This window comes from Chanodichthys erythropterus, chromosome 3 (genome assembly GCF_024489055.1).
Source record: "Chanodichthys erythropterus isolate Z2021 chromosome 3, ASM2448905v1, whole genome shotgun sequence".
Taxonomy (NCBI): Eukaryota; Metazoa; Chordata; class Actinopteri; order Cypriniformes; family Xenocyprididae; genus Chanodichthys; species Chanodichthys erythropterus.
Genome location: NC_090223.1, coordinates 41,585,530 through 41,597,636, shown reverse-complemented (window position 1 = coordinate 41,597,636; position 12,107 = coordinate 41,585,530). Strand labels below are relative to the sequence as shown.

Below are 12,107 nucleotides of genomic sequence, written 5' to 3'. Positions count from 1 at the left end.
AGGTAAAGTATATTTACCTGCTTTTCTTTAATTAGTGAAATTTAACATAACAGCCATTAATGCACAAATTAGATGCGTTACATAAATGCCTGAAATGTAGCTAGTTTATGCAGCTTGTCTCCAAGAAATGGAGACAAGCTCATGGAGTGGCGTAAGAGCATCCATCAAGTCCTGTCCCAATAAAGATGTAACTTTGCATGAATTAAATAATACAGCCATGAATGAGCACATGTTGGAAATAAAAGCGCTGAATTTAATTCTCGCTCTGTTGTCTATGCTCATCATTAGTCTCATCAAGTCGTCTGCATTTTGATGTTGATGCTCCAGCACGGGTTGATGCTCCAGCACAGCCACCGCATGTAACTTTTAACAAGAGTCACTTGTTTAAAACACCGTAATTATAAGCATTTACTATATAACCATTAATTCGCTAATAAACATCCAAGTAAACGCAACTCTATGGAAATTAATTTATTATCTCCGTGAGCGATCGCAGTTTGAGTATAGTTCTGTGTAAATGCAGATAAACAGCACTTTGTCAGCAGATATTTCATAATCTAAAATGAAAAAAATATTATTAATAATTCTGATATAACATACCAGTTGAGAAATGCAATAAAATAAAATGTTTTGTTTGTTATATTCCAATATTCCAGAGATTATTCAGTTATTTAACATTATCCAGAGAATTATTCTTCAGGCTTTACTTTAGCCTATTAAACAGCTTATAAATCTACTAAAACTGTAGTTTAAAATGAAGTATTACATTTCTGCAAAGTTGATATGACTCCTCTCTTTAATTTATTTACTCCATTTGAAAACATTAGACATTCTACATTTATTTTGCTTATTGTTAACATTAGTGTTTCTGCTGATGCTTTATATAAATAAAATTATTTTTGACATATTAAGATTAAAATTAACATGAAAGACTACTAATTTTCAACAAAAACAGTTTAGTAACTGCACTTTTTTATTTTTTGCACTTTCATACCCCTCTATTTCTTGGTGTATAAATAAGATTGATTTGTTTTCTTTGCAAGGAGTGAGTGATTGTTATAAATAAAATAGTTTGTTCAGTTTAGTGGTGTTGTAATTGTGTCAAAAGCAGAAGTATAACAGTAAATAAATATCGGTTCTGCATATCGGTTATCGGGCACATAAACACACAATATCGGTTCTAAAAAAACAAATCGATATTGGTCGATCACTACCAGAGAGGTTTGTCTTCTTGTTCACTGGAAGATTGAGCAATTTTGATTAAAAATAATGAGAAAAAAGAAAACATAAAAAAAAAAAATAATTAAAATAAAAATGGATGAATCATTTACAATAAAATGCATTTAGAAAATGGACCGGGTGAATTTATATTTCATGCTGCCTTAAAGCTTTGATTTCACTTCTTTAAACTATTGATCTTAATAATCAAAGCACAGGATCATGGCAAATGAGTAGACAGAAAATAGATTTAATACGAACAGAAAAAAGACTGACAGCAGCTAAAACTGTTTAAGCTGTCAGCTGTTTTTGTACACCGCCATCACTCTCCAGCTCTGTGTGCCATCAGAAGCCTCTGCTACAGTCAACGCGTCCCAATGACAGGCCAATGACAAACCCACACCCACCCACATACAAAGAGTTTAAACTGCCCACAACAACACACTGAAGAACATCTATAAATTCACTCAACACAGCTTTTGCACTTGACATTTAGCTCTTTTTATGAACATTCAACAGCAGACACCCACATACATCCAATGGGACTACTGTGTGCTCTTACGCATGCAAACAAAGGAAAACTTGCTCTCAGCAGGGTCACGATTTGACACGCTCCTGCCCTCTGACACAGATCAGAGTGTTGTGGCAGCAGGACTGCAACACTGAGATAGAGACGAGAGATTTGTAGGCAGAAGGGTTATGCAGAGGAGCAACTGATGCAACCTCACATATGACAGATGCATGTGGTGTGGTGCGTTCCCCAAAGGATGGATGAGGGTGTTTATTTCCTCTTATCTAACCAGCGGCTCTATGGCTGTCTTTGTTTAAACTCTGACCCAAGTCACTGCTTAAAGCTGTTAGGCATGAAACCGCACCTGTTCTGAGAATTTACACTCCCCACTCACATCTACACAAAAAACACTCAGCTAAACAACAGGGGTGCAGCAGCCGCCCCCGATAGCTTGCTTTGCGTTCACCCGAACAGCTGAAGACAAGGGTCAAGCTCATTATAGGAGGTCTGTATGATCCCACTGCTTTATCTCTTACTGATGATAATGTGAACAAGTAAGGTTGTGCTCATTTATTACATGGTTCTCTGGAATACTTGATTCTGATTGGTCAGTTGCTGCACTAAGCAACTGAGCAATCAAATATGACCAATGAAAGTAAATATTTCACTGCTGTCCATTGCAACATATCACAGATACTTTAATGTCTCTCATGACTTTGCAGTTAGCAAAAAAAATAAAGGACCTAATTAGTGACATTTTGAGAGACTGTATGAGAGAAACATGTGACTGCAGATGAATGTTAGCTTACTAGTCTAGGGCTGTAACTATCTATTATTTTTACGATTAATCTATTTATATCCTTATCAGTCAATTATTCCTTTAGTTACCTACCAATACAAAATAACCATAACTTCTCTTTCAATGTTTTATTCAAACATTTTCACATAAAATACAAATTTAACCAAAAAAAAGTGCCAAAAATCAAGGCATCTATCAGTAATACAAATGTCCATGATGGTTGCATTCATAGTCACTGTTTGTGATTGACAGCAAGGCACGAGTCTTGAAATGTTTCATTCATCCAGCAGAGTAAAGTATCAGCTTGAAGCCATATCTATATTATTTAGGGCTGCACGCTATCGATTTTAGCATCGAAATCGCATCCGTGATAGTCACATCGTAGGATGTGTGATGTCTAGTATAGGACTGTTAATCCTTATGGACCAGACACCATGGTTCAAAACGCATTTGATTCTCTGATTTGTTTGACCATCATACAATGAAAGTTTATCATTTGAACGTGTTTTAGGTTCTATCAGTTTAAACATTCAAGAGATTTTAAACCATTTAAGAACTCAATTCTGAATGTGTAGCTGTTTTATGTGCGCACACACACAGTTGCACGTGGACACCGAATGTCGTTCTCTTCCGCGTCTATTTGTGCCTGAACGGACACATACATGCAAAATTGTCAAAATGCATGTAAAAGAATGATTATCCTCAAAAAAAAAAAGACAAAACAAAAAAAATTATTTTTCTAACAGACTAATTATGTTTCATTTATACAGTGAGACTATGCATTGTTATTTTACATTTGATTATTCAATTTCGGTACCTGAACACTGTTAATGAACTTTGTTCTATTATATTTATCTATGCTTGTAATTTGTTCATTATTTTATGCACTGTAGCACAATACTACGATATTTCATCAAAAGCAGATTGTGGAGACATTTTAATCATTCACATTCTAAAATCATGATATCATACATCCCTAAGATGTGCACATGGACGATGCATTGGTTGTGGATTGGATGGAGGCAGATCTGAATGAGAGCATTTGATTATAAGAAAGGGCAGGGTTTAAGTGGACTAAATGATTGGAGTATACAGCAAACATCACCAGAGAGTGATGATAATCATGAACTTCCCACTTGTATTTACGACATTGTGGTGGCGTATATGTGCGTTCAGCTCGTAAATACGATCTTTCCGACATGAATTGGATTACATATGTTGCACATTGTTACTTTTGACCCTGTCCGTGGGGACGAAAGTAACACAAGTGGGTCAAAAGTAACAACAATACAAGCTAGATTTTTTGTGTTACTCTTGTTTTTATGAAATATACCGGACTATGACCTTGTTAATATGTAACTTCAAATATATTTGTATTTGTATAGCTGTGACGTAGTTAATCTTGTTTATTTTTGGCTGGTAGAAGTTCTGAATGGCCGGTAAAATAAAAATTTTGTAGCCAAATTGGCCGGTGAGTGAAAAAGTTCATTTCAAACCCTGATCGCAATGTCATTTTTTTCCAGTGTCGTCATGTCACATAGGCTAACCAGTCTCTGAAGTGGAAACAGTCTTTGCCCAGAATCTGTGTTGTAACAGGGCAATTCCAGCGTTATGGACGTGACATTTGCAGTCAAAACTTGAAATATAAATTCTCAGAGCATTTAATGCCAACATATTGAACCATCTGTTTATATATTCATAGTCCCTTATTAAAGGAGTCCAGACATTAGAAAAATGTCAGTCTATTCAATCGTTTTATATTTCAGATGAGGGAAATGTGTGTGTTACGGACGTGACAAAAAGTCACCAAGTTTTAGTGGTCAACATATTTTTTAGGAATTCTGTGAATTACACTGCCAAAATGCCCACAAAATGAAGAAGGGTTGATTTCTCACAGAACATAAAATACAACAAGGTCATATGCATATGATTTAATATGAAGCGTCCGTAATGGTCATGTCCATAACACTTATTAAGGTTGTTCAGAGCAACATAGTGAGATGATTTGTTGATCATAATAAGCATAAACATAATTTAGCTTTGTGTATAAAGTTGTTATTTGTATAATTGTTAGATGACAAACTTAATATTTAAAATGTTACAGATGTGACAGAGCACTGAAGCGTCCTGACCTCTTTATTATAGCCCTTATAAATTCAACAGGCAGTGCTGTTATGACAAAACGAGTGTATTTATTTCTCAGGCATGTCTCCATCTCTCTGCACAATGCTTACTGTTAAAATAAAGTTTAAAAAAAAAAAAAAGGGGTCTTCTTTGATCCCGTTTTTGAAAGCATGAAATATGGTTGGTTGAAAATGTAATTTAAGCATTGTTGCTTACCTCATATGTTGTGGATAAACAAGGCAATTTTCTTAAAATGTCTGTTAGAGCACATGAATATAGTATATTACAGACTAAATGGACAACTTAAAGGATTTTGTTCTTTTGGTTGAAAACATTTTTTTCATGGTAAGGATGACCTTTGTGTGGAATTACCCAACAAAAAACAAAGGACAATGAAAACAACGAGTTTGAGGACTCTTGAGGAGAGATTGTTCTCCACATTTATTCTGGAATAGAAAAAATAATAATACAATTTAAAGAGCCGGTGACAACCCCTCTGGGAGACCTTTCCCGGGAAATACATTTCCATTCCGCAAGCATTCTACCATCATCCCGTCTGCTGGTAGTGAAGACATCTGCCTGACGACAGCAGGATCAGTGACAGTTTGAGTCCAGTCCCCTCAGGAGCCAGAGCTGAACTCTTATCAGCAGAACTTTGACAGAAAGGACAACCACCGAGAGAGAATATGGCATGGGGCACATCGATATATATAATAAAATTTTGGTTTAAGCAGGAAAGAAGAGAAGCGGTTTTAAATGAACTTTAATTTTTTTGAATACACACAAAACCCTTGTTTAACTGCAGCCAAATGGCCAAAAAGATTATGACAATTACATTTTTCATATCAGTCGATATTAATAATTATCAGGATAAATATCAAATCTTGGTCTTCCATTAGTATTTGGATCATGCTAAATCCCAGGTAAAACTATGCATTGCACCTCACTACCATGGTAAAAAAGAAACTGTGTTGTTTCTATGGTATTTGTTAGGAAAACAGTGGCCTAAAGACATTTACAATACAAATGCACAAAAACAGCTATAGCCTATTAACAAAAAATATGGTTATATTTATATTAATTATATTTCATCACTCCTTTAATGCATTTAATGTCTTGTCTACATTAAAGCAGAACTAAGTAACTTTTCTTTTACTTTCATAAATAGTTTTCTTACGATGGTTAATTGACTTGTAGTGGTGCGCTTGGAGTGTTTACGACACTGTGATTCACTGAAGGAACTTGTAGGGGGAGCTTCGCAAATCTTACCGAATTCTGCTTTAATGTAATAATATAAAATTCAATTTAAATATCCCACATTTCTGCCACAATGATGTTTGTGACTTGTGGAGAGAAAAGCCTCTCACTGTATTATTTTGGCTAAATGTTTCTCCTGTTTTCTGTGTCAGTGTTTTGTTGGGAAAGTTAGTGCCTTTTCTAGTTTAAATCATAAGGCATTTGCGGTTTGTATGGGAGAAACATTAAATTTGGTGCATACGCAATAGAAATGGCAGCGCTTATCAGTTATTGCCACCAGTGCAGCGGTCTGCACTGACATGCATAGTGCATAAACATATCGAACTTTTGTTCTAATTTTATCGCCTATATGACGAACCCAGCCCTACAGCCAAGACAGGAGTACAATGCAAAAATGTGACTGACAGTTCTTCTGTTGTGGACAAACCAAGCAGATCATGCGACTCAGACCGTGCAGCATGACGTAAGCTGACCCCACAACCGAAGTTCTGCGAAACTGCGACTCATCTCAGAGATCCTGCACACATCTCAGTGCTACAGAAAACATAACCAAAAATGGACAAACAATCACAGCAAAGATAAATAATCCCTCTCCACCACCCAATAAAAGGCAAGCTGCAGAATACCATGCTAAAATGATCCACACATACTGCATGATGTGATGTCCAGTCTCGTACACAGATAAGCTTGAGTCTAACTCACACAACCACTATCTGGGAACGGTAGCATTACAATGAGAGTACAGAAAGTAGCGGTCTCGTTCTAGCCTAAACACAGACAACGATCAAATGCAGTGACCTTTAAACACTCCATGAAATTGCGTTTACTTAGCCTCTTCAGCTGAGATATTCACAAATAAATAAATGCACTGCTTTCAGTTGTTTGGTGAACACTGCAGGTAGAAAATGCTAATAGTCAATTAAATACAAGCCTTTATCACAGACTGTCAGACTGTATCTGATACAGAACAGGAAATATATAAATTTATAGAAACATACCTCATGAATAAAGATGGATCAAAGGCATAAAGGTCAAGCAAAAACACACAAAACAGACCACTCCATTAAGACCTTGAAGGAAAAATACACAGACCATGACATTGGTACGCTGACCAGAGTCACCAGGACGCATTGCTGTTCAAAGATAGACACAAAGCATATGAATTCATAATGCACTCTCACCCAAGACAAAGATGAGCAAAAAGTAAGCAGAAAAACCCATGGGAGAAGTAGAATGACCACAGCTATTCAGCTTTGAAAGTGACCTCAATGACGTCTAATAATATTTACTTTCAGCTTTCCAACATTTTGTGGGCTTTATAGTTATATTTCCCTTAACATAATCACAATGTGAAGTTTAAAGGGTTAGTTCACCCCAAAATGAAAATTATGTCATTAATTACTCACCCTAATGTTGTTCCAAACTCGTAAGACTTCCTTGTAAGATGCAAGTTCATCTTTGGAACACAAATGAAGATCTTTTTGATGAAATCTGAGAGATGTCTGTTCCTCCATTGACTGCCTTTGCAACAACCACTTTCGTGCTTCAAAAACTTCATTAAGAGATCGGAAAACTAATCAAGAAGAGACTCGATCGCTTTTTATGATGAACAGAATTTAATTTAGGCTTTCACTCGCATGTAAACATTGATCAGTAAACATAAACATAAACAGAACCTCAACCTAACCTCAATGGGACACAACAACAAACCTTTTCCGGAAGCTCAAACTAACTGCGTAACACACGAGAATGAACCTCATTGGTTACACAGCTAGTTAGAGCTTCCGGAAGAGGTTTGTTCTTGTGTGTCATTCATGTTAGGTTGAGCTTCTGCTCATGTTCACTGATCAATGTTTTTTTTTTGTTTTTTTTCCCAATCAAAATATCTTAATTTTTGTTCCGAAGGTGAATGAAAGTCTTACGAGTTTGGAATGACATGAGGGTGAGGAATTAACAGGGGTGGGGTGGGGGGAATGGTTACAGCATAGTATCGCGATACTTTCCGCAGCAATACTGTATCAATACACAGACGCCAAGTATCGATTTTTGGTAGAATAATAAAATCAATTTCTGGTGGTGTTGAGTTTTTTTTCCTGGTGTAGCATAGCAGTGCATACCTGTTTGCATAACATCGTGGAGCAAAGAGGACACTGACAACGCATTAACGGAAAAGACAGAGGGGGTTACTTTTGGTATGAAACAATGTCTTATGTTTCAAATTGACCTTTTTTTTTTTTTTAAAGAAATTCAAACGATAAACCGTTTTCGGTCTCTTTAATGTGTCGTGACAGATCACCGTAGCGCCTTGAGCACACGTAAACCGATCATCTCTTCCTAGTTATTGGACGAAATAAACATGAATGAACATCAGAAGGAATGTTGTTTCAACTGCAGAAAGACATCAATACACCTTTTCTCAAGTCAAGTCCACCGACGTTAATCTATTAACTCTCCTGTCTGGTTTGTTTGTCCGACAAAATGGCGGATTCAGCGTTATGATTGGTCAGATCGCCTGTTAATCAAACTCCCAGCAAAGGGTGAAGACTAGAGACTGTAATACAAATAGTTGAGTTTGCCAGGTGCATACAACATTTATGACAGGTTTTCACAAAAGTGTTGGTCAGTTTGTCTGCTTGACAATCCCATTTTGCAGCAATAAAATTGAAGTAAGATGAACAAACAGAAATGTATCTTTTTAGATAAAACAGATGTTGACAAAGTTTTCCTTTGTAATAAACTGCAATATATCGCAGAATATTGTAATATTTAAAATCGCAATAATATTGTATCGTGACACAAGTATCGTGGGGCCTCTGTTGATTCCTACCCCTAGTAATTAATGACAGAATTTTCAATTTGGGGTAAAGTAACTCTTTAACATGAACAACTATTTTAGGCCATGTTGGGGAAAAAAAGGAAGACTTTATCACTTATCACCATTCAAAAGAGGATCATAACCACCCCGTTACCAGTTGAACATGCTTAGAATAAAAAATGCTGAAATTTGATTCCAATGAACAAAGCAAAGCCAGAAATTCAAATATTATCAGCTGTTTGTTCAGACGTTCAATGGCACAATATCATTTTCTGAGAGCAGTTTGCAAGAGCTAACACTTTAAATGAACTAAGTAATACTCTGAGTTTAGTTTTCAGCAAATAAATGGTGTGTTGTTTAAACTGATATATTTTTTCAGGATTCTGATTAGTTAAAAAGAGCAGTTTTTATTTGAAAGAGTTAAACAGAATAGTATATTGAGTAAAATAATGCATTACAATTAACATGCATTATGTAATCAGATTACTTTTTGAAGTAATGAGTAAAGCATTACTAGTAACATGCATTACATAATCAGATTACTTTGTTGATGCAAATTACATTCAGTTAACACAAATACATTTATGTACAGCCGAAAAGGTTACTGCAGATGAAGTATGTTATTAAGAACAGTCACAGAAATAGTATGAATTGTAGCTGAAATATAACTAGTGATGCATGATATCCAATTTCGTGGATTAATCAGAATTCCCTCTTTAAAATCAATCCTTGGAAAATTTAACAATGATATGACTCTTTAGATGCTACAAGAGTCTCCTAGGACAGAAGGAATGGATGGATATTCCAGAGCAACTTGGCATTTCTGACCAGTCTTCAGCCATCTTTGTTTGGAGAAAAGAAAATTCCACATACAACTGCATGCCACTTGGTGGCAGTGTATAGGATGAGCACTAGAGTCCCGTGTAATGGTTGATGTGCTATCAAAACCCATGCATATGCAAGAAAATGGCTTTTTGAATAGCTGTCCGCTGTAGTGACCTCTATGCGTGAAAGGGTTAATTCTGTCGCCAGCTCTTGAAAAATTGCCAGTCAGATTGGCTGCTGCCTCTAATATAAACAGTGTTCGTCGCTTCACAATGTTCGTAGGCACTCTAATGAAAGCCTGTTTGTTCCTGTCAATACTTGATGTGCAGCCCAACTGCGCAGTTTTAGAAACCCTTCTTTCAGAATTAGGGCTGGACTCTTCTTTGACAACATGGCCCATCTGACTAAACACAGGGACAAAACTAACTCAGTCTCTAGTTAAATCAGAAAACCTTCCCAGAGGAACCATTAAGGATTATATTAAGAAACTCTCATGACAAGCAACATATCATTTGTCAAGACAAGAACAACATTCCTCATACATTTCTCAAGAGATGCACAGAACACATACACACACACTGACATCTGCATAATGCAATACACAATGGATCTCTTTTATAGCCTTGTGCCCAAGCATCAATACTTCAGACGCTGTAATTGAGGGTAAAGTGTTATTTATCAGCTGGCATAACTTGCAAATCAGGTATGCAAAATACAGCACAAACATGCCATTGTACTAGTCAAGGGTCAGTCTGAGACAAAAACAAATCAAACAGTGCCTGTATTATTCGCATATAGTCACAAACGCGAGCAGGCACAGGACATGATATCACGGCTAACGTCCTAGCAAAGTTAAACTGCACAAATTTGACTAGCTTTAACTACAAAACGCAGCATTAGATTTTGAAGTTTCGCAAGTAAAAGCGAACATTTTACATTCAACGCATATTAGAGTCAGGTAACCGCTAGTCGATTATATATTTGCTCATATTCTCCAGATTGAGGAGTTTATCTCTTAGTGCCAGGCCGGGCAGAGCCTGCGGTCATTATACCAGCGTCTCAAATTCACAACATACCCCTGTCAAACACAAGGGGTCAAATGACGACACTTCCCAAACTTCAGCGGCCATTTGGATGTTTTTTGGAGTTCTTAAAAATGTATGAGGTGAACTGGGAAGCGGCAAGGACACCTCAGTGGTCTCGAGCTTGTCAATGCTGAATTGGGACGATACCGCTGTTGTAGTGTCACAGTTGCAGCGCGAGCTCAGCGGCTCAATCAATTAACCCCAAATTGTACAAAGCACGACTCTCCAAAATAAACAATGAGCTAACATGTTCAGGATACGTGCAGTTTCCAACAGTTTTATTTACCTGGAAATCACGTTCTTCGTTGAATCTAGAGAATCTGTCGGCCATTTTCTCTGCTGTTCGCTTCGTCTCCTGCGTTCCGACTTGTTCCTCTGTTGATCGAAACGCCCAGTGAAGTAGGCGGATGAGCGATTGACCAATGACAGTGCGCCGTGGTTGATTGATGTGCTGGCTGTCCAATCATCTAAGCGCGTCGTGCTCCAAACGCACTGGCTTTGAAAGAGAGCGTTTTGAACCATCGCTGGTGTTTTTGTTATTCCCAGTATGGACGGTACAATGTACGGTCATTGATCGCAGGATTTTGGACAATTTTACCAATTTTACGTATACCTTTTAAAATGTGGCTTGCATTTGTCTACTAGACATCAAACCTGAATTAATGTATGAATGATGTAATAATACTTAAACTTGAATGACAGTATTTACTCAGTATGCTACTTAAGGTGTTTTAGTGTATATTGTATTTCATTATTTCTACGCATGTAACAATTATCATTCACGTGATTATTTTTAGCAGCTGTCCTTTGTTAGTTGCTGTGAGGGCCCCCTCTGGTGCCAGGATTAAAAACAACAGCATCCATTTGGCTCCAAAGCTTGCCAAAAAGTTAAAAAGCCTTTGAATCGAATGGAAAACTCCTGACTCTCAATTCTCCAGCCTATCCTTAGCCTACGGCAGTAGCTATAACAGCATTATGCAAAATTAAAATAAAAAGTAAGGAAACTTGTATTATAATATCCTCCTGGGACCCAGGAATAGACTTCTGTCCTTTGTAGTGGACATTATATTTTAGTGATTTTCTCTGACATCTTACATGTCACAGTTTTAAGTCTGGATGTCCTGTAAAGAGCACTTTCAGTGTTTTGCAGAGATATCAAATGTTCGGAGGTTTCACCGTGACCACTCCCTCTCCTTGGTCTTTAAACTTGACTGACATTGATTTAGTGATCAAATTTAACACCCTTATGGAAATATGATAATATTTTGTTATTATCATTAAATCTGATTAATTTTCAAATTGTTTGTTATGAATCAACATCTCAGGAAAATATTATGGGGTTTATAATCAAAATATGACTTTGTTACAATATTATTCCTATTAATTATTAGATATTATTATGAAAATGTTGGCAATTATTACTCCCATTATTACACTTCTTTTTTCATTGCATGATTCTCCAAGAACACATTA

At 36.6% G+C, this 12,107-nt stretch overlaps 1 protein-coding gene across 14 annotated transcripts in view; it reads right to left on the bottom strand.

Moving 5' to 3' along the window:
• Positions 1-11,013, bottom strand: part of gpatch8 (G patch domain containing 8) — a 38,170-nt gene extending 27,157 nt beyond the window's left edge. For 12 of the 14 annotated variants that reach the window (XM_067382307.1, XM_067382309.1, XM_067382304.1 and 9 more), the window contains exon 1: positions 10,921-10,983. Coding sequence is in view for 1 of the 14 variants with exons in the window: in XM_067382296.1 (XP_067238397.1) it covers positions 10,921-10,965 (45 nt within the window). In the remaining 13 variants the exon portion in view is untranslated. Of the gene's footprint in view, positions 1-10,920 lie in introns of all 14 variants that reach the window. The other 2 variants (XM_067382296.1, XM_067382299.1) reach the window with 2 other exon arrangements.
• Between the last annotated feature and the right edge of the window lie 1,094 nt (positions 11,014-12,107).